The sequence below is a fragment of the Panthera onca genome, chromosome B2, assembly GCF_046562875.1.
Source record: "Panthera onca isolate mPanOnc1 chromosome B2, mPanOnc1 haplotype 2, whole genome shotgun sequence".
In the NCBI taxonomy this organism is placed as follows: domain Eukaryota; kingdom Metazoa; phylum Chordata; class Mammalia; order Carnivora; family Felidae; genus Panthera; species Panthera onca.
The window spans coordinates 141,669,132-141,692,185 of NC_138343.1; the positions used below are offsets into that span (position 1 = coordinate 141,669,132).

General features: G+C 37.8%; 1 protein-coding gene and 1 long non-coding RNA gene across 6 annotated transcripts in view; one reads left to right on the top strand and one right to left on the bottom strand.

Moving 5' to 3' along the window:
• SERAC1 (serine active site containing 1) overlaps window positions 1-23,054 on the bottom strand; it is a 75,333-nt gene that overhangs the window by 49,702 nt on the left and 2,577 nt on the right. For 2 of the 3 annotated variants that reach the window (XM_060617004.3, XM_060617005.3), the window contains 5 exons: window positions 9,179-9,270; window positions 6,662-6,698; window positions 3,910-4,046; window positions 2,645-2,734; window positions 1,209-1,340 (listed from right to left, as the gene is read on the bottom strand). In XM_060617004.3, coding sequence (XP_060472987.2) covers window positions 1,209-1,340; window positions 2,645-2,734; window positions 3,910-4,046; window positions 6,662-6,698; window positions 9,179-9,269 — 487 coding nt within the window. In that variant the 5' untranslated portion in view covers window position 9,270. The remainder of the gene's footprint in view (window positions 1-1,208; window positions 1,341-2,644; window positions 2,735-3,909; window positions 4,047-6,661; window positions 6,699-9,178; window positions 9,271-23,054) is intronic. The other variant, XM_060617006.3, reaches the window with a different exon arrangement.
• On the top strand, window positions 9,875-21,609 carry LOC132667798 (uncharacterized). Of its 3 annotated transcripts, XR_009605368.1 has the most exons (4): window positions 9,879-9,961; window positions 10,095-10,134; window positions 10,515-10,602; window positions 21,385-21,609. It is a non-coding gene; the product is annotated as an uncharacterized LOC132667798 (long non-coding RNA). The 3 variants fall into 3 exon arrangements; XR_009605367.1 differs by lacking the exon at window positions 10,095-10,134 and having other exon boundaries at window positions 9,875-9,961; XR_013555833.1 differs by lacking the exon at window positions 10,095-10,134 and having other exon boundaries at window positions 9,892-9,961; window positions 10,518-10,602.

Below are 23,054 nucleotides of genomic sequence, written 5' to 3' on the forward strand. Positions count from 1 at the left end.
TCTGATCTTATATTTTCCAGCCTACAGAACTTTAAGAAATAAATTTCTATTGTTTATAAGCCACCCAGTCTATGGTATTGTGTTATAGCAGCCCAAATGGACTGAGCTATGTATTGTAAACAAAACTGCGACCACTGAAGCAGACATTATTTTTAATAATGGGTGAGTTCTTCAAGATCAAGTGGGGAACTTTTCCAAAACCTACATGCTAGGGCTCCAACTCTGATTTTTCTGATATAGTAAATCTGAAATGGAATCCTGGAAGGTAGATTTTTTTTCTTAAAGATTTCTATTCTAAGTCTTCAAAGTAAGCTTACATTGTACGTTATTAAAATTATACCCACCAATCAATTAATTAGGATGTATAGAGGCAGAGATCTTATTCTGACACTTTTCTTTGAAAACATTATTTTTTATTTAATTGTTTTAATTAACTTATTTTTGACAGAGAGAAAGAGTGTGCGGGAGGGGCAGAGAGAGACGGAGACAGGATATGTCTGATAGCACTGGGCCCGAAGTGGGGCTCAAATTCATGAACTGAACTGAAGTTGGACATTTAACCTACTGAGCCACCCAGGCACCCATAACATTATTCTTTTTTATTTACCCTTTTTATAAGATAACTCTACTAAAAAAGTACACTTTAGTCACTGTAATCAGAGCAGATCTAAACTCTTGCTTATGTACTTATACTACAGAAGATGCAGTTGTTAAATACAAGTAAATATTTTAAATCTTCCTTTAAAAATACACACACACAAATCAGGTACATTTAACCAATTATTAGGATTGGAGCCAAGCAGATTGTCAAAGTGAAAGCAAATATAACTGTGTGGTGCAGCGAGTGATTAAAATATGTCATTAAATAGGAACTAAAAGAAGATCCAAATACAACATTAGGCTATAGCTAATCGGTACCAAGAGTTTCTCTAATCAAGCAAAACTTCATTCCGGTAGAAAGTTACACAAATAGAAAGATCTTCCCCAGTTTTGAGGCTGTTCTTAACCAACCTTATCCGGCTACCAGGCCAGCAGGCTTCCTACTTTCTCTATCACCGGACTTTCTTTCAAAAACTTTTGAAAATAATTTTTATATATATTAATGTATGCTGAATTATTTTCCTTTCCTAGCATCTCCTTTCTTTCCCTTTATATCAGAGGTCAGGCACGAGCTGGTGGCGGGGCAGGTGCACAGAGGGGCTCATTACCATGCCAGTGGTGGGTCTCCGACATCTCCTGTACGGCCTGCAATCGCGCTGTCCTGTCCCCCGACTGGCTCTTCCTCAGGAGCAGCCACACAGCACATTCATGATCCTCCACATCGATGGTACTAAAAGTGTCTTTGCGGAAAGAAAAAAGAACAAGACCACGTAAACAGTGTGAACAGTTAAAACAACATTGTGTCCTCTCGCTTATTTAAGATGGTAGTTTGCAAGGATTTGAAATCCACAATAACAGAGTAAAATCCATTTCCAGGTATTGATAATGACTGACAGGGTTGTTCTCAGTTCTGCCATAGTATTTTGTTATATTTATTATGTATGTTATTAGGTCCTTTTGTTTTATATACTATGTTGCTTTCACAAAGTGGTCTCTTGTTCTTTTTCCTTAAAAACTGTTCTATTATGAAACATATCAAACATATAGAATCAAATACACTCACATCCATATGTTTACCACAACTATATTTAATCAATTTTATTATTTTGCCATATTTACTTTATATGCACGTGTATTTTTTTCTAAGCCATGTGAAAGGAAGCTGCAGACGTAACATTTCACCCTTTCTCAGTCAACCCTATCTCCTAATAAGCCTGCATTCTCCTATATACTCACGATGCCATTATAACACCCAAGAACACTAAAACAAAAATCTTCCAAAACCATCTAAAATCCAGCCTAACTCCATATTCGAATTTCTCCAAGTGTCCCCAAAATATCTTCAGAGCTGTTTTTTAAAAACCGGGATTTGATTAAGTCTCTTTAGTATCTTTTAATTATTTTTTAAAAAATATTTATTTATTTTGCGAGTGAGCGAGCAAGGGAGGGGCAGAGAAAGAGGGAGGCAGAATCTCAAGCAGGCTCCATGCTGCCAGCGCAGAGCCCAACACGGGGCTCGAACCTACAAACCGTCAGCTCATAACCTGAGCCGAAACCAAGAGTCAGATGCTTGACTCACTGAGGTACCCAGGCACCTCTAGTATCTTTTAATTCTTAAAAATGTTCTCACCTTTTTCATGATGCCAACTTTGTAAAGAGATTGAGTAAGCTCTTTCATAGCTAACTCCACAGTGTAGATTTGCTTGATTATAAAATCTACATTATTGATGCAATTTCTCATGATCAGAAAGCATGGGAGTGATTTTCTAACAAATTTAAAATTTTGAAACACTCATCAAGATAAAAGGATATATTTAGTCTCAATATTCCCCTACTGCTATCTAACAACAAAACATCCACAAAGTGGAAGAAAACTGTCCATCAAGCCCTTAAAATTAAATAGAGCCCAAGAGAATAATGTCACTCAACCTTCCATGTCTATAATAAATGTCAGTATAAGAGATGGAGAAAAAAGGTCTCAAGTTGATCACCAAATGACTTTCAGATACTGATAAAGATTCCAAGTTAAATATTTGGTACCTACCGGCAAATGGGCCCCGCAGTATCTTGGCTGATGTTGCCAAAACTTTTCTTACTGCTTTGTGAAGCTCTTTTCTTGCCTGGTAAGTGATTCCTAAAATGATTACAAATTTAGATAAAACCAAGTATATATGCTTAATCCTATGCTCTAATACTTCAAAGAGAAATATATAAGCTACAAATTTTTTGAAAAACATAAAATAGCATTTTTCTCTTTCATTATAACTATCAAAACAACTAAAACCATTATGCAAACACAGAACACTAGATCCCAAAATAAGACTTCTCTCCAAGTCAGGAAAAAAGTAAAAAATAAACAAAAACAAAAACACTCACTAAAGCTAACAAAAATCCTCACATCCAACATAGGTTTAACTACATTCAGGAAAATGTCCCTTAACAATAGCCCTTCTCAAACTGAAATCTGGGGATACCTTAATGAGATTTATCTTTGTGATACAGATAAATTGTAAACTATAAAAATTATCTGTGTAATTGAAATTGTAATACACCAGGTGAGATAATAATAAATACAAACAGGACAGAGTGGTGACACAGACAACTACAGACAGGGAAAACCAGAACCTGTCCCACTCAGGGAACATAATGTACTACCAGGCATGATTATTCTGGCCAACAATGTAGGAACAGGCAGCTGTAAGTCAAGTGCAGTGACTCATCAGGCTACCCATATCTTGATGAAAAGATATGTATGCCTCTGCTCTAAAATTTCATGTTCACCAAACAACTGTCTGGTTACTAATTAGGTTTCCATGTGACCTAAATATGGAGAACAGGAATGTTCTAATAAAGACAGGTTTTCCAGCCTCTGTGACAGATTTTTTGCCCTCTGTTAATAAGTTGGTATTCATATTTATGAATCCATGAGATGATTTTAGTTTGCATGAATAAATTCCTTAAAGCAGAAACATATCTAAGTAACAAAAATCATATTTTTATACTTGCCAAACTGAGGGCCAACCTCTGAAATGATGACCTTCACTACTGTGTGGAATTCCAAAGTTAGACTAAAATAGCCAGCTCATCTTCGTGTCATTTAGTTACAGAAGAATTGCAAACCAAATTAAACATGGAAGTCAAAAATCTGGCCTTCCATTAATCTTTAGGAATGTGGTTCTTACAGGCTTTGGTGATTCTTAGAATCAGCTGAACCTATCTTGTTAATATTGTGTTTTAAACACTCATCTTAAAATTTAATAACTAGCTTCCATTTTTCACAAAAATGGGATTACTTTACCATAAACTTACCATAATTTTCTCTTTTATCTAAAGAAACTGTGTGCAAATATATGTATGACTTCATTTTTTCTCTTTCTACTACTTGAGTATCTAATGTCAAAGACTTCTTCAGAGCCAGAACTTCATATGTAAGAAATAAAGAACCGCTTAAAAAGAAACAAGAAATTCATCATAAACACATGATGTAAATGTAACATGAGTCACTTTTTTTTTTACATGACAGAATAACAGAATTATATTGGTTATGGAGCTCATCAGATTATTGAGTATCACATAAATTGAATGGCCCAACCTGTACAACAGCCCAGCTCCTGAACCAGTAGATTGAGAAGACTATTTCCTGTAAGTGGTGAAAAAAGGTAAAAGGGCAGAATTTCCCAAAATAGGATGGGAAAATAGTACTTAGTAAACACTGAGTGAGATAAAACGTGTTTTGAACAAAAAGTTTTATACACACCATCAATTTGCACCCCATAATAAACAGAAGTTCCCTCAATATATACACTGTTGTGTGAGCCAGTATATTATTAAGCTTTTTGCAGCGGACTTTTTCATTTTTTATTGGGAAATAGAATATATATACAGTAATGTGCATATAATATACACTATATTTATGTACACATATATAAATGTATATATTTGTCATTCATGAATAATTATTATAATGCATTATAATAAATGAATTATTATTCATTTTAACGAATAATAATAATTACAATATCCAGGCAAAAAGCAGAACATTAACAGTACCTCAGAAGCCCACAGTGCGTCCCTTCCTGATTCTGACCCACTCTCTCATCTCTATAGCTAATTATCATTTTGACTTTTATTATAATAATGTCCTTGTTTCTCTTTATAGCTTGCCATCTATACACGCATCCTTAAACAACAGAGCTTAGTTTTGTCTGTCTGCAGACTTCATAGGAATGGAATCACACTGTTACGTATTCTTTTGCTCAGCTTCTTGTTTGTGAGATTCATTCCTGGTGTTGCATGTATCAGTAGTTTGTGCATTTGTATTCTCCTACGGTCTGTGATGCAGACATTGTATGGGTACACAACTTACCCATTCTATCACAGATGGGCATTCAGGGAATTTCTAGCTTGAGTCTATTACAAACAATCCTGTTACACATCTTACACATCTACACTGTAACACATGTGGATTTGTTCCTTTAAGATACTCATCTAGAAGTAGAATTACAGACTTTCTGACTATATACTATTCACCTTTATTAGATACTGTCAAACTGTTTTTCCAAAAAGATAAACCGATCTGTACTCCCACCACCAGCATATGAAAGTTTCTCCTTTCCTAAGAGCCTCAAGTCAACTTAAAGTCTCCTAAAGTCAATTTTTAAATGTGAAATACAACGTTCTTTGTTATGTACCCAAAATGAAGGAAGTAAAGGGGTTTTTCCCTGATCAGACTGACCTACACGCTCCCGAAATCCAGACACAAAGGCTGCACTGTCTGGACTCAGGGCTTCATGACATCAGTTATAGAAAGCATCCTTCTGATCTTTGGTTTCCACCCTAAAGTTAAAGCAGGCAAGACAGAAAGGCCAGACCCTGGCCAGCACCAGAGAAATAGACGGTCCTGAAGAATCCTCTCCTCTCTTGGGGAACTATCTGAGCACCCAAAAAGAGCAAATGCATTCAGTATTTTTATCATGCTTTCCATGAAAGACAAAATTCTTTACTAGAAACTATGCGATTAATTTTCACTATATTCCTGCGAAATGATTGCAAAATAGACAAAGTGTATTACATTTATCTTTTGCCTGGAATGATTCAAAGAGAAAAATCATCTGTCTTTTGCCTTACATTGGTGTCATGGAGAAATGTATGTGTTTGAATAAAAGGCCAAATATGCCTCCTTTATAGTTTTAGCACCTAAGAGTTGTATATGTGTGTGTATATATATCTATATGATCTCCTATATAACAGTGAAAAAGGAGTAGTATAGCGGGGCGCCTGGGTGGCTCAGTCGGTTAAGCATCCGACTTCGGCTCAGGTCATGATCTCACAGTTCGTGAGGTCGAGCCTTGTGTCGGGCTCTGTGCTGACAGCGTAGAGCTTGGAGCCTGCTTCAAGTTCTGTGTCTCCCTCTCTCTCTCTGCTCCTCCCCCACTCATGCTCTGTCTGTCTCTCCTTCAAAAATAAATAAAAATATTAAAAAAAAAAGTAGTATTAACAAATAGAGAATTGTATTAGACATATATTAACATATACACCCCCCTTTCCCCCAAAAAAAGGAAGGAAAGTCGCTCTATTCATTAAGCATGTGCCTCTGAAGAGCATGAGATGGAAGATGTCAATCTGTTGGTTTTCTCAGTTCAGCCTCAATTTCCTTTCACGAGAGCTCTATGGTGACTTAAAGGGTTTTCAAAAATTATTCTGGCTACAGCCAATTTTCACCTTTTTTACCCACTTTAGAACTCAACACGAGATGTGATTTTAGGTGCACGAGAGCTAATTAACCAGCACCTGCTCTGTATGCGTGTCAAGTGCTCTCCCCAGAGCAACAATGCCTGGTGGGTAGAATGCCTCCCATACCCTTGGATCCAAGATAAGGCACTCCTCAGAAAGTAAAGTAACTGAATCGAGACAACACTGAAGGGGTCGAACCAGTGATTAATCCACCTAATTCCAAAATCTGCACCCTATTTGCCACCCTATGCTACCTGGAAATCACTTCCACTGAGATTTCAAATAGTAGTATAAAGAAGCCAATTAACATTTCACAGTTGATACTTACCCTAAAATAAGTGATCCAGTAAACTTTATTATATTTCCTTCAAAAAGAAAGGAAAAAAGTCAATGGGATGAGTTTCATTTTTAAAATGTGACAGGAAATAGGCAAGTGTCTCTCCTTATATTATACAATTGGATAAGAAGTCATTGCTATTCTTCCATGAACATGATCAGTTACTACCAACACAAGGCTTCCTAACCCCAGATGCAGACGAACCAAAAAACACTGGGTAAAAAAATATAATCTGCATTTCATACTCCTTCTCATTTCACACTATTCTCCCCTTCTTGTATCTCTTATTCTGTCATTCCCAGCAAATCAGAGACCCTAGACCTGCTGCACTACTGATAATGCCAGGCCTACAGTGCTTCCACTGAATGTGACAGCCATGAAGCTAACTTGCCTTCTGACTCCTTTTAGTTCACAACCAGTAAAATAGAAGGATGGGGAGAGTTCTATCACTACTAGGGCTATATTGAAGGGATTATGCTTGTGACATAAGGACACAAAGTGACTTTTCCCAAAGTAATTATGGTATAGTTGCTGGGTAAGTGCCATATGTACATAACCCAATTAAAAATAATGGTTACATTCTTCAAGTTTACTTATAAAAATATTTTTTTAATGTAAAAAAGAACTCCTAGTGGAAAACACAGATAGTTGTCTATCTGATGCACACAAGCCCCTTAATCTGTACTGCACAACCTGATTACTATCTAAAAATATTTGAATTCCTGACTCTGGCAGCTAGGGCTGGCTATGCAACACAGTTACAGCCAATCAGATATAAATGCAAGTCCGTAAGTAGAGATCCCTCTCCAAATACAGAGACAAGGTTTCATAAGATGACTTTTGGCCTTTCTGCTTTCTGGATGTCTAGAGATTCAGCAACCATCTTGTGACCATGAGGACAATAAAGATAACGGAGCAGGAAGATAGGAGGATTGCTAAACTGCAATTCCTGCTCTAAACAGTCTCTGTTTTGACTAATTGGTAAGAAAAATGAAAACTTTACTAATTGAAGCCACTGTAGTCAAGCTTCTGTTGCATGCACTGAACACAACCTTAACTGATGCATTACCCAAGATGGTTAGGGTCTGCCACCAGTCCGCAAAACCTTCGTAACCTTTAATTTATTGGATGTGTAGAGGTGGCCCTTTGTCAGACTCTCCACTTAGGCTGCTGACAACATATTTCCCCTCCCTACTGAGGGATAAGGAACTCTCCTCAACTGACTTCTCTAGGCATCAGGCATGGAAGATGGACATTCCTCCCAAACTCTAAGACCTGAGTAGTGGTTCCAGAACCAGGAAGGAGACAGTTCCAGGAGGTCTGCAGGGATGAGATCCAAAGCTGAGACAAAGCTTCCTGACTGTGCAGATCCTCTAGGATGTTTTTCTTTCCAAGATGGCTTCCTGGACTGCCTTCCCTCCACACTCACCCTGGAGGCCCTGGGAGCCACTCTCTGCTTTCTCTACCGCTACCACTTGCTATGTTTCTTTTTCACTAGGCCCTGGGAACAGAATACAGTCTCACAGCCTTTTCTCACTACTCTTGAGTTTATCCTTTAGAAATGATGAGAGAAAAAGCTCCCTTTTCTCTCCCCACCCTCTTTTTATGTTTAAAATACACAATCACAGGGCACCTGGGTGGCTCAGGCGGTTAGGTGTCCGACTTTTGATTTCAGCCCAGGTCATGATCTTGTGGTTCGTGAGTTTGAGCCCTGCGTCGGGCTCAGGGCTGACAGTGTAGAGCCTGCTTGGGATTCTTTCCCTCTCCCTCTCTCTCTCTCTCTCTCTCTCTCTCTGCCCCTCCCCCACTCACTGTCTCTGAAAATAAACTTAAAAAAAAAAAAACAGAATCACGGAAATTTTCTAGATGAAAAGGACCTATCCCCATCCCCCCCCCCCCCCAAAAAAAAGATCTATCTTACAGAGCAAACAGAACCTCCCTGAAAACAGGACTTTGTCTCAATCCATATTGTATCGTAAGGGCCTAGAATAGTACTTGGCATAGAGTAAATGGTAAATAAATAATTTGCCAAATGAATGAAAGATGATCTAGGCCTATCTTCTCTTTTACAAATAAAGGTTAGTAATAAATAGGTAAATAAAGATTTACAAATAAAGATACTAAATCAGCACTAGACCCTAACCGCCCATAGGGCAAGTACACGATCTTCTTGGCTCACCGCTGAATTCCCAGAACGCAGTACATGTGTCTGGCACTTGTTTTTGCAGAAACTTACTGCTGAGTGAGAATGTGGTGATACTCGAGTTTGAAAAGATGAGCATGAATTTGACAGGAAACATAGGGGAGGAAAAAGATTCTCAAGAGAAAGGAATATGCATGGCATGGCTCTGGGCCCACAAATTCGGGGTGCACCATTGGTATAGAAAATACAGAAACAAATGTGAGATTTACCATGGATTAAATAACTTTTCGTGAACCCCCTGGGGAATTCAGCCATAATTCTATCACTGTTTCCATATGAAATACTGTTGTTGAAACTGTACTCACTGATGTCTCTCCAGTACGTGGTGCTTTGGGGAGGAGGAGTTGAGGCTCCTATTCTTCTGCAACAGATGATACAATAAGCAGCCAGGGACATTCTGTGTGTTTAGAACAATGATAACATATTTAACTTGACAGCTAATTTAAAACATTCGACTATAAGAACACGCCACAATCACAGTTGGGACTGCCTACAGACTTCGGTTTTTCAAGACCAGGAAAAAAACTTTTCAATTAAAAAAGAAATATCATCCTTAAAAAAGACATACTAGAATAATACTTTGGTAGTACTTTGACTATTCTTCAAACTGAGTCCAACTGTGAACAATGATTCGTAGGAAGCAAAATACAGATTATTAATCAGAATGTCGATATATGAATTCAAAATTTTTTCAATGTCTGTTAAAATATATATATATATGCATATGGATAAAGATATTTATATTTACCTATGATGACCAAAGGCCCTAGAGAAATGAAAAGTGCTCTGAATGGAAGACATACTTAGAACCCTTGCAAGCATTCTGCTTTTCTCTAGCTACTTCAGGATGTACCCAACACGGTTTAAAATCCTTTGTTAGCTGTTGGCATCCTATCAGAGAAGGAGAACTGTCACTCAACTACTTCATCAACTGAGTAAAGATGATCGAAATATGATGCAATAGTTTCTAGAACAACTCAGTATTCTGGAATCATTATCAGATTGCTTTTGGACAAGACTGCTCTTCTTTTGTGATTGCTATAAAGGAAAAGAAAGGAAAGTGCCTTCAGGGACTCATGTGAGAAAAGGTCCTTTGGTTGAACATAGAAGTTCTAGCAGCTTTATAGTGATAAGGGGGAAATTACGTGGCGTGTATATGTAAGAAATATCCGTTAGAGATAACACAAAATAAGACTTTTATATTTTTTCTCATAATTCCAGTACATCAACTGATGACTAAGCCAACTGATTTAGGCAAAAGGTAAACTCGTGAAGGTCACTGCTTTAAAGGTCATTGTTTCGTATTTTCTCACCTTTTTAACGGGTCGCTACTACTTCTCCATGAGACACAAGGATAATGGTAAAGATGATATAAAGGCTGCAATGAAGTAGATGCTCGTGAAGCCAGGGCAGAAGGCAATGTAAACTACTTTGAGTTTGTGTATAGATTTGTATTTTAATTACTACATGAGAACTTGAGTAAAACAAAAATACAGAGCAATAATACCTATGGCTTCTTTCAATCTTGACGCTAGGAAAGCAGTCAACTATAAAACATTACACAAACGCTCTTTGCTATTACTTCTCTGGCCTAAAAAGCTTTATATTGTTAACTTACACATACCTCCCCGCTTCCCCCAGCAGGCTTCCCTTCTACTAAATCCTGGGAATAAATTAGAGTCTACTGGAAATGTATGTCGTCCTCTTATTTCCTTCTGCGTTTCCTCAGGTGACTTCACTGGCCCTGGCAGCTCTCTCCAGTATAAACCGCTTCATTTCTAACTCTCTCTCAACTGAGTCTTGATTTCTCTGCTCTCCGGCCCCAACTAACCTCCCATCCCTCCCTCATCTGGGAGTGAGCAGCCTGTCCTGTGGCTGTGCTTCTCTCCCCACCCTGCCTTGACCCCGTGGTACATCACTCTCTGCCTCCTCCCTCAACAGTGCTAGACCCCTCCTCTTTCTAGTAGCCTGCAACCCTAATCTGAAAACATGTGTTCTTTCTACAAGTGGACAGCCAAAATGGGGTGGAGTGGGGGAGAGTGGTTTGGGGAGAATAAGACAAATCGGGAGCGGGCTCTCAGAATCGTTTCTGCTGTCCCTAATCTGTTCTCTCTTTGTCCCCACAACGACCGCTCTAAATGACCCACATTCCCTGCGAAGCCTCCTCCCTACCTCTGTCCTTCTCAAATGGTCTCTTATTTCACTGAGAAAGTTAAAACTACAAACTCCCTCAACTTCTGCCCTTATCCTTATCCTTACCTATAAGCAAGGATAGATCCAGGTAATGAAGGGCCTAACATTTATTCACATGGGGAGGAAGGTGGTGGGGAAGTTCTTTAAAAAAACAAACAAACAAACAAACAACACAAAATCACAAATGCCAAATTAGGTTCTAAAATAAAAGCTATTTAGAATGAGAAAAGATATGATAACAAATGACTGAAGTCTTAGAAATTTTCATATCTTTCTTCTGAGATTTCATGAGGCAATTTGTCAGAAATGCTGTGGAAAATGTTTCTGGACCACAATCTGGCATCCCCTCTCCCCTCAGGACATTACAAATCCTGGTAACTCCTAGCACTCAAAGGGGCCCATGCCAGTAAGGTGCCCGAAAGCATCAGGTTCTTGACTCTCTGGTCAATCCACCTTGGCCTACAAATGATACACATCTGTGCTGCCTTTTCCAGATTCCAAATGGATCTTCTGCACTGTTCTTCCCAGTTTCTGAGGAAAACATCTCATCCCCTTTCCAAGGGGAAATCTTGTCCTGGGTCTCATCTCTTTCACTTCCACAGGGACCTTGACTCATTCACTAGAAACGCTTTTCTTGTCTTAATCCTCACTCCCTTTCTTTCAGCTCTTCCTACGCCTCCTCCCTCAAATACCGGATTTCCAATGTTCTCCCATCAACACACGAACACAAATGACTGGGGGGGAGGGACCTCCCTCCCTCCAAGTGCCTCTCCTCTCACCTTCCCTAAGATTCTCTCTCCACTGTCCTTCTCTAGCACTGACATAGCACTCCCGAAAGTCAGCAGTGAGTGACATCTTTGTTTCTAAATCCACTTTTCAGTCCTCCTCTTGTTTTTTTCTGAAGCGTCTGACTTCTCTCCTTCTCTAGCTACTATGACTCCCGGCCTTCTGGTTTTATTCTCACATTTCTGGCTGCTCCATCCCATTACTCATTCAACATGTACTGAGCACCTATCAACCGTCAGGGATGGAATCTTAAGATGTGAATAAGTATGGCCCCTGCCATTACTGGGCTTACAAGTGGGGTGGGGCTATCTCCACCTGACCCTTAAAGATTAGTGTTCCAGTGACTTCCATTTATGGCTCTCTTTTTTACCTCATGCTATACCCTCCAGCTGAGAAATTTCAGTTTTTTCTCGTTTGACTTTCTTTTGCTGTTCTCTAAATCTCGACTTCTTCCATAATTTCTTCCTCTTTCTATCTCTCTGATATACATTATGGGTCAAGATAGAACTTTAGATCTATCTTCCAATTCACCAATTCGTTTTAAAAATGTATTTAAGCTTCCATTCATCTATCCACTATTTCAGTAACTTTTTTTATTTTTAAACTTTCTAGCTGGCTCATCTTGCCTGCTTTTTCTTCCCTTTTGACACACTATTTTGTTTTGTCTTAATGTATGGTAGAATTTTTTTTAATTTTTTTTATTTTTTTTATATGAAATTTATTGTCAAATTGATTTCTATACAACACCCAGTGCTCATCCCAACAGGTGTCCTTTTTCTTAAATGGTCACAAGTTATTCCTTTTTTAATTTTTTGGTAGTTTTTGGTTTTGGCAGTACCCCCCTCTACTGATTCGGGAGGTGGCTTTATACCTTACATTGGCCGTAAGACCACAGAAAAATGATGCAGGCAGACACGTGAGAAGCACTGAGGCTTCTGTCTTTGCTGCTGTTGGGATCCTTGTGATCACCATGTGAAGATGCCCAGTTAGTCTGCTGGATAAGAGAAACGTGGTCCAATATCCCCATTAGCCCAGCTACCAGTACCAACTGCCAGGCATGTGAGAGCATCCCAGACTAATTCACTCCTTGCTGTCCCTACGAACCCCCTATCTAAACTTTAGACTTGTAAGCAATAATAAAATGGTTCTTTTCGCTATTAGGCTTTGGGGGAATTTAAACTGCAGCAATTAGCTAACTGATACATATGGTTTCTGAACATTCCTTTACACTTTAAGCTTATCTTAAAGTTTGTTAGAACCACTATTTCTAATAATTAGGGCTGGCTTCTTGGTGGTTTGCTTAAATTCTTTGTAATCTTTGATTGAGAGCTCATTTTCAGTGGGAGTATCTCTGGTGGGAATCCTATTATCACCGTGAGCTATAGCAATTCAAATTTTCTCAGCCAAAACAGGACAGGTATTACCAATTTATAGATTTCTCAAATTGGGTTCCCAGCATTATCAGGACAATGTTAATACAAACCCCACAGACATATGTGGTACAGATTTAGAGTACAAATTTCCACTCTTTCATGTTCCTAGTAAAAAGGGTATTTCTGGGGCACCTGGGTGTCTCAGTTGGCTGTCTGACTCCTGATTTTGGCTCAGGTCATGATCTCACAGTTGTGAGATCCAGCCAAGCATCAGGTCCTGCACTGGGCATGGAGTCTGCTTAAGATTCTCTCTCTCTGTCTCCCTCTGCCCCTCCCCTGAGTGCTCTCTCTTAAAAAAAAAAAAAAAAAAAAAAAAAAAAAAAGGAAGTTTCCAATACTATTTCTATAGTCTAATGGGAAGAAATTTTCTAATTCCTATCTCCTTGAAGGTGTATGCCTTTTTTTTTTTTTTTTAATTTTAGAGATAGCAAATGAGCAAGGGAGAGGGGCAGAGGGAGACAGAGAATCTTAAGCAGGCTCCACACTCAGCACAGAGTCCAATGAGGGGCTTGACGCAGGACTTGATCCCATGACCCTGGGATCATGACCTGAGCCAAAATCAAGAGTCAGACACTCAGCTGACCGAACCACCCAGGTGCCCCAAAGTGTATGCCTTTAGACATCATCTTTAACTCTACATGAACTTAGGTCCAAGTAATTAAGTTCTCTATCAGTTTGTAATAATCCTGCAAATGCTTCAACCTTCCCTCAGTGCTATTACTTTCTTCTGAGTTTCTTCTTCTCTTCCTTCTCACAATTCCAAGTTCTTCCATTACATTTTAACTACAGTTTTCATGTGCATGAAGCAAGGGTGCTGCCTAGAAGTAACTTTTTATTTTTATTAAGTTTATTTGGGAGCACATGCATGTACAGAAGAGGCAGAGAGAGGGAGAGATTGAGAATCTCAAGCAGGCTCTACGCTATCAGCCCAGAGCCCAATGCGGGTCTTGAACTCATGAACTGGGAGATCACGACCTGAGCAGAAATCATAGTTGGACACTTAACCAACTGAGACACCCAGGAGTCCCTAAAAGTAACTTTTTAAATTTAATCATATTATTCCCTTGCTTCAAATCTTTCAGTAATTCCCCACTGTCGAAATCTGTATTTCTTAAAATTTTGGTCTCTAGGAAATTAGTGGTACTAAGTTATCTATCTAAAGTACTGCAGGTTATCTCAGTTTCAGAGGAAAAGTGATAAAAAAAAAAATTTGTTCATTCACCTTTTTTTAATGGTAACTTAGATACACCTTTAAATATTCCCCTTAAAAATTTTTTTAATCTTTATTTATTTCTGAGAGACAGAGTGTGAATGGAGGAGGAACAGAGGCAGAGGGAGACACAGAATCTAAAGCAGGCTCTGAGCTGTCAGCACAGACGGGAAGCACAGACAAGTCCAGACCCATGAGCCACAAGTTCATGACCTAAGCTGAAGTTGGATACTCAACCAACTGAGCCACCCAGGCACCCCTCACCTTTTAAATGTACAGTTCCAAAGTTTTGACAAATGCAATCAAATCAAAATATGAAACACTCTTACCAACTCAAATAATTTTGTGCCCTTTTGTCAAATCTCTTTCATACACAGTTCTGGAAACCACTGATTTGTTTTCCTCACCCTAGTTTTACCTTTATTAAGAATGTCCTATAAATGGAATCATATAGCACATAGCCTAGGAGTCTGGTTTCTTTTCCTTAGCAAAAGGCAACTGAGAATCATCTTGTGTTATTATATCAGTAATATTATATCTTGTGTTATTATATCAGTAATATCAGTAACTATTATTCCATTATATGGATATTACTTGTTTGTTTATATATTCCCCAGCTGAGAGACAGTTGGATTGTTCCCAGTTTTTGGTAATTATGAATAAAGCAGCTATAAACACTTGCATACAGATTTTTTTGGTATAAACATTAGCTTTGATTTCACTTGGGTAATAACCTAGATGTGAGTCAAAAGGTAAATATATTCTAACTTTATAAGAAAGTGCCAAACTTTATTCACAGCCAGTTGCTTTTATTTTACCCTTTCTAACAGATGTGTAGTAATAGCTCATCATTGATTTAACTTGCATCTCCTCAGTAACCAATAATATTAAGCATCTTTTCACGTGCTTATCTGCCGTGTCTGTATTCCTTGGTGAAAAGTCTGTTAAAATATTTTGCCCATTTTTTAAAGTTTTTTTTCAATGTTTTTATTATTTTTATTTTTGAGAGAGACAGAGTGTGAGCAGAGTAGGGGCAGAGAGACACAGAATCCAAAGCAGGCTCCAGGCTCTGAGCTATCAGCACAGAGCATGATGCGGGGCTTGAACTCATGAACTGTGAAATCATGACCTGAGCCGAAGTCAGATGCTTAACTGACTGAGCCACCAAGGTGCCCCTCTTTTGCCTATTTTTAATAAGGTTGTTTGTTTTCTTATTATTGAGTTTTGGGAATACTTTACATATTCTGGATAAAAGATCTTTGTTACATGATTTGCAAATATTTTCTTCCAGTCTATGGCTTGTCTTCATTCTCTTGTATTTTTGGAAGAGTGGAAGTTCTCAATTTTGATGAAGTCAAATTAATCAATCTTTACTTTATGGATCATACTTTTGGTATTGCATAAAAGAAGTCTTTGCCTAACCCCAGGTCACTAAGATATTCCCCTATAACTTTCTCTGCAAGCTTTATAGTTTCAGGTTTTTACATTTAGACTCATGATACATTCTAAGGGAACTTCTGTTTAGGGTGAAATTTTTTTGCATATGAATGTGTAATTGTTTCAGAATCAGTTGTTGAAAAGACACCATTTCCTCATTTAATTGCCTTTATTTACATCTTTGCCAAAAAATAATTGACCAAAATAATTGACCATGTGTATATGTTGTCTACTGCTATAATCTTTTTCCATTGCCACACAGTGCTGATTATTGTAGATTTATATAATCTTAAAATCTAAACTTGTTCTTTTTTCAAATGGTTTTTGATACTCTAGTTGTTTGCCTTTCCATATAAATTTTAGAATCAGCTTATTTCTACAAAAAATTCTTCTGAGATTAATACTGAGTTTCCCAAGCCATGAACATAAATGATCTCTCCATTTGTTCTGTCATCTTTTATTTTTCCACCCATGTTTGGTTATTTCCAGCATACAAATATTACCATGTATTTTTAAAAACTTATACCTACGTATTTCCTGGGTTTTGGTACAAATGTAAATAGTACTTCCAGGATCCTTTTTTTAAATTTCAATTTCCAATTGTCCTTTGCTAGCATACGAAAATTGCTGATTCTGTGTATTTCCTTATAACCTGTGACCTTGCTAAACTCATTAGTTCTGGGACTTCTTTGGCAGGGGTAGGAGACCGTTGGGGATTTTTGACATACACAATTATGTTGCCGGTGAAAACAGTTCAATTTCTTTCTTTCCAATCTATATGCCTTCTATTTTTTAATTTTGCTTTACTTCACAGGATAGGACCTCCAGAACAATACTGAATAGAAGTAGTGAGGCAGATCTATCCTTCTATTGCTCCTGATCTTAGGAGGAAAGCACTCAGTCTTTCATCATTAATGATGTTAGCTGTAGACTTTTTTGTAGATGTCCTTTATTGGTTTGAGGGCATTCCCTTCTATTCCCAAATCACTGAATTTTGACAAAAACATTTTGTTCATCTATTAAGGTGAACATTGGATTTTTCTGCAGTCTGTTAATATATTACTTGATTAATATTCCCAGGATAAATTGAAGTCATGATACACCATTATCCTTTTTATATATTGTTGGATTCAATTTGCTAGTACTTTAAGGATTTTTATGTCTATGTTCATGAGATATTAGTCTCTAGTTTCATGTGATGTCTTTAGCTTTCACATCAAGGTAATGCTGGTCTTACAAAATGAGCTGGTAAGTGTTCCATGTTCTTCTATATTCTGGAAGAGTTTGTGTAGAACTGGTATTCTTTAAGTAGTATTCCTATATTATCTTTTTCAGGTCTTAGGGTCTAAAGTGCAGTCTTCTCTTTCATTCCTGATTTTGGCAATTTGTGTCTTCCCTCTTTTTTTCTTAGCTTCTCTGGCTAGAGGTTTATCAATTTTGTTGATATTTTCAAAGAAGCAGCTTTTAGTTTCACTGAATTACCTTGTTTTTCTATTATCAATCTCATTGATTTGTGCTCTTATCTTTATTAGTCTCTGCCTTCTGCTTGTTTTGATTTCAAATAGTTCTTCCTTCTCCAACTTCTTAAAATTGAAGCTTAAACCACTGTTCTAAGGTTTCTTTTCTGTTAGTTTATAACACTAAGAGTTTCCCTTTAAGTTCTGCTTTGCCCATATCCTTCAAATTTTGATATACTAGTGTTCTTTCATTCAATTAAAAATATTCTTTTAAATTTTTTACAAGTTTTTTTAAAGTTTATTTATTTTGAGAGACACCAAAAGAGCACAAGCAAGGGGGAGGGGCAGAGAGAGAGAGAGAGAGAGAGAGAGAGAGAGAGAATCCAAGTAGGCTCCTTGTGGTCAGTGCAGAGCCTGACATGGGGCTCAAATTCACAAAACTGTGAGATCATGACCTGAGCCAAAATCAAGAGTTAGACACTTAGCAGACTGAGTCACCCAGGCACCCCTAAAAATATTTTCTAATTATAGTGTGACTTCTTCTTTGACTCATGGCATATTTAGAAGTGTGTTATTTAATTACCAAGTATTTGGTAATTTCCAGATATCCCTGATTTTTAGCTTAATTCCACTGTGGCTGGAGAACAGGCTTTGTATATTTTGAATTCTTTTAAAACTTGATTTGTTTTATGGCACAGAATACAGTCTACCTTAGTGAATGTTCTACATGCACTTGCAAAGAATGTATATTCTACTGTTGTTTAGAAGAGGATTCTACACATCTCTATAAGGGAAAAATGGTTGATAGTGTTTTTTAGGTCTTCTCTTCCTTACTGATTTTATGTCAACTCATTCTGTTGATTACTAACATGGAAGTACTGAAGGCAGGGGCTAGTCAGATCATGAAAGTCCTTTTTAGCTAAGTTAAGGAGTCTAAAGTTTACCCTGAGTTTTGGGAAGCTGTTGGGAGATTAACCTTAAGAAAATGGAGTAACATGATAAAAGTAATCTTTTTTTAACTTGACAAGGTCGGAAATGAGTTGGAGAAAAGCCAAAGCAGCAATGGGGAAAACCAATAGGGAGACTTATAATGATAATTCAAATAGAAACATGTACTTGAATTAAAGCAATTGCTCTGAGAATGATGAAGAAACAGATTTAGGAACTATTAAGAGAATTGGATAACCACTTGAATAAGAGGTGGAGAGTCATGGATAACAGGGAGGAGACGGTTATGGTTGTTTCTGGTTTGGAATACTGAGTATGTAGGGAAAACATTGACCAAAATAGGGAAATACAGGAAGAGTAATTGATTTGAGAAGAAGGATGAATTCCCAATTTCAATATAAGGTTCTTATGTTCATGTAAAAGGTCTATTAAATTATGTGGGTTTAGCAAACACGTCTAAGCCATACAAACGAATGAGTCATTAGTACATACTATGAATTGAAATCATATGTTGGGGTGAATTTATTGAAAAACAGTGTATAAAAAAGTGCTTCTCAAAATGTCATTTTAAGATTATCAGCAGATCATTAATATGCAGACTCTTAGGCACTATTTTAGATTGCCTTTCTGTTTTCAGTCTCACAAGGTCGAAACCAAGGTGTTAACAGGGCTGCAGTCCTTACTGAAAGCTCTGGGGGAGAATCCACTTCCAGGCTCATTCAGGTTGTCGGGGGAATTCAGTTCCATGCAGCTGTCAGACTGAGCTCCCTGTTTCCTTGCTAGTTGTTGTCTAGGTGCCACCCTTAGCTCTCAGGGGCCACCCTCTGGTTTGGGCAGGTAGCCTTCTACATCTCAGAACCGGCAACAGCTTATGCTTTCCACATTGCCTTATCTCGGACTCTTCTGCTTTCCTATTCCACTTTTAAGGATCCATGTGATTATATTAGGCTCTCTCCGATAACCTAAATTTAGTTTAAGTCCTATAACTTTAATTCCATCTGCTAAATATTTTTGCCACATACATAACATATTCACAAGTTCCAGAGATTGGGGCATGGACACCTTTGAGGGACCAGTGTTCAGCCTACCATGAGCTACTATGAGCATTCTGATACAAGACTTTTTCTAGACATACATTTTCATTTTCATACATTTGGGTGAATACCTAGGACTGGAATTGCTGGGTCACCAGGCAGATATATGTGTAACTTTATAAGACACTGCCAGATATTTTTCCAACATGATTGTACCATTTTACGCTGTAACCAATAATGAAGGAGCATGAGAGTTCAAGTGGTTCCACATCCTCACCACCATTTGATGCTGTCAGCCTTTCTGATTTTAGCAATTTTAGTGGGCACGTGGTAGTATCTCCTTGTGGTTTTTTTTTAGTTTATTTTTGAAAAAGAGAGGGAGAAAGAGAGAGAGATTGAGACAGAGAGCAAGCAGGGGAGGGGAGGGGAGGAGAGAGAGGGAGGCATAGAATCCGAAGCAGGCCGCAGGCTCTGAGCTGTCAACACAGAGCCCGACACGGGACTCGAACTCACGAACCACGAGATCATGACCTGAGCCGAAGTTGGCACTTAACCGACTGAGCCACCCAGGTGCCTCAGTATCTCCTTGTGTTTTTAACTTGCAATTCGCTGAAAACTAACAATGTCGAGCACTTTTTCATATTTGTGTTAGCCATTTACATTCATTTTTTTGTACGTGAAGTGTCTGCCAAGGCTTTTACTTATTTTTCACTTGGACTGTTTGCGTTTTTTAAATGAGTTACTAGCTCTCTACTCATTCTGGAACCAAATCCTTTATCAGATATATGTACATATATACTGCAAACATCTTCTCCTAGTATGTGACTTATCTATTCATTTTCTTAAAGATACCCTTTGATGAACAGAAGTTTTAATTTTCATGTCTCTTTTATCAAATCTTTTTTTATTGCATTCTGTGTCCTATGTTAGATATTGCTGCCTACCTCAAAGCCACAGAAATCCTCCTGAGTTTGTTTTACCTTTTACTTATAGGTTTTTGATCCATCTCAAATTAGTTCTTGTATACTGGATGCAATAGTTTCACTACCCACCCACCCCCACCACCATATGGATATCCAACAGTTCCAGCATTATTTGTTGAAAACCTTTTACTTTCTTCACTGAATTAACTTGTGCCTTGGTTGAAAAACCAATTGACTATTTAAGTGTGGGCGTATCTCTGGACTCCACTGCGTTTCATTGATCTATTTGTCCATCCTTATATAAATACCATACCATGTCGATTATTAGAGTTATATTACAAATCTCGAAGCTAGGCAGTACAAGTTCTCTGTTTCTGTTCTTCCTTTTCAAGACTGACTATTCTAGGTCTTTGGCACTTTCACACAGTTTTAAAGTCAGCTTGTCAATTTTTGATTTTTAAAAAATCTTTGGGATTATGATTGCGATTGCATTAAATATGAAATGCTAATTTTAATAACAGAGGAGAAATGCTGAAAGACACAGAAAGTAAAAAGGGAGGGATTATGAGTACCAAATGAAACAAATATTCAAAAGCTCCATTAAATTTAACAACAGGGGGGTCACCAGGGCTTTCACCATTTTCACTGCCCTGGTTGAAGAAGAAACCAAACTGAAACTAAATATCCAATTTCCTCTTCATTCTTATTAATAAAACACCAGAATTGTAGCTGGGCATACAGGTAACTGAATAAAGACTACCTGTCTTTCCCTCTAGTTAAGGTGACCACTAATTAAAAACAGGCTAATGGGCTGTAAGTGGATATGTCCTGTGCAACTTCTGAAAAGTGTCCTTCAAAGAGCATGTGCCTTGGGGCACGTGGGTCGCTCATTTGGTGGAGTATCTGACTCTTGATTTCAGCTCAAGTTATGATCCCAGGCTCATGGGATGGAGCAGGTGAGCCCATGTTGATCAGGCTCAGTGTGAACCTGCTTGGGATTCTCTCTCTCCCTCTGCCCATCTCCCCGACTCGCTCTCTAAAAAAAGAATATATGCTTTTCATCTTTCCTTTTCCTTCTTGCTATGAGCAGGTGGCATATGAAATTAAAGCAGCCATCTAAACCATGAGGTAGCATGCTGAAGATGGCAGAACAGCAAGACAGAAGAGCCCAAGTCCCTGATGACCTTGGAGCTGCCACACCAGCCAAGGCCTGCCCACCTATGGAATCATGTGCAGAGTTAAGCTATTATTATCATCTATTTTCTGTGTAATGCAGCCAAATCCAATTCTAATAGATCAGTTTTAAATATATCTATATGCCAGTCATTCCAAAGGTGCACCTTCAGCCACAGTCTTTCCGGACTCATCTATCCAACCACTATTGGAACATTTCCACTTCCATGTCAAACAGGTCTTTCAAACTTAACAATCCAAAACAGAATTCTCTATTTTTTCTTCCTATAGTCTTCCTCCACTCATCCTCTTCATTGTCACCAAACAGCAAATGGTTTTGGTGACAAATGATAAATGATCTACCTTGTAGTTCAAGCAAAATACTAGATGTTGCCCCTGATTCCTTGTTTTCCCCTCACCCCCTATCCAAACCATGCACAATTCCTGCTCTCTGCCATCAAAACACATCCCAAATCCATCCTCCTTTCTTCATCTTCACTGTTACCCCTCTAGTTCAAATCAACATTATCTTTCATTTGGAATAATGCAATAGCAACCTCAATGGTGCTTTTTGTAACTTAAGAAATCCTTCCCAGTGAGATGAAAAAATTCCAGAGATAGACAGTAGTGATAGCTACACAATAACATGAATGCCACTGAACTATATACCTAAAAGGAGCTAAAATGGTAAATCTTATGTGAAAAATAAAAACTTTCCTGGAAACAATACAGACTCCTATATATTTTTTTCTAAATATTATATAGATCTTTCATACGGCAGTCTTTAATCCATCTGGAAATCACTATTGTGAACAGACAGTAATAAGAACCTAATTTAATTTAGTCTTTATTCTACACGGATACCATGTATTTCAGCATTATTTAGTGAATAGCATATGCTTTCCCTGGTTTTATAAGATCATTTCGTAGTATGCTAAGCTCCCATATATATGTGGGTGCATTTCTAGGCTTTCTATTCTATTCCATCAGACTACTTTTCTATCCCTGAATCGATACTAGTAATTAAGAATAAATAGTCTTAATTATTATAGCTTCATATTAAGTTCTGATATCTGGGAGGAAGAGACTTCATTTTTTTCAAAATTGACTTAGCTATTCTTAGTCCATTGGCTTTCCATATGTATTTTAGGTTCAACATGTCAAGTTCTGTGAAAAATCACATGCAATTTTCATTGTAACTATACTGAATTTGTAGAATTGGGGGAAACTGACACCTTTATGATATGGAGTCCTCCCACCCATGAATATGGTATATCTCTTCATTTACTTGGGTCTTCTGTGTTTCAATAGAGCATTGTAATTTTCTCCCTAGAGGACTATACAGCTCTATACAGATCTATTTCTAGATACCTTTAGTTTTGAATACTGTTATGAATAGTAACTTTTTAAATTAAAATTCCTAGTTAGTTATTGCTGGTATATAACAGTCATTTTTTAATTCAGAAATCTTCCTGAAGCCCATTTTTTTCACTATTGGATAAAACTTCCTTTTTCCATTGATTTGTGATCTTTTCTCTTACCTCATAAATTCATGCATATGTATGCCTACATATGTACATACACATA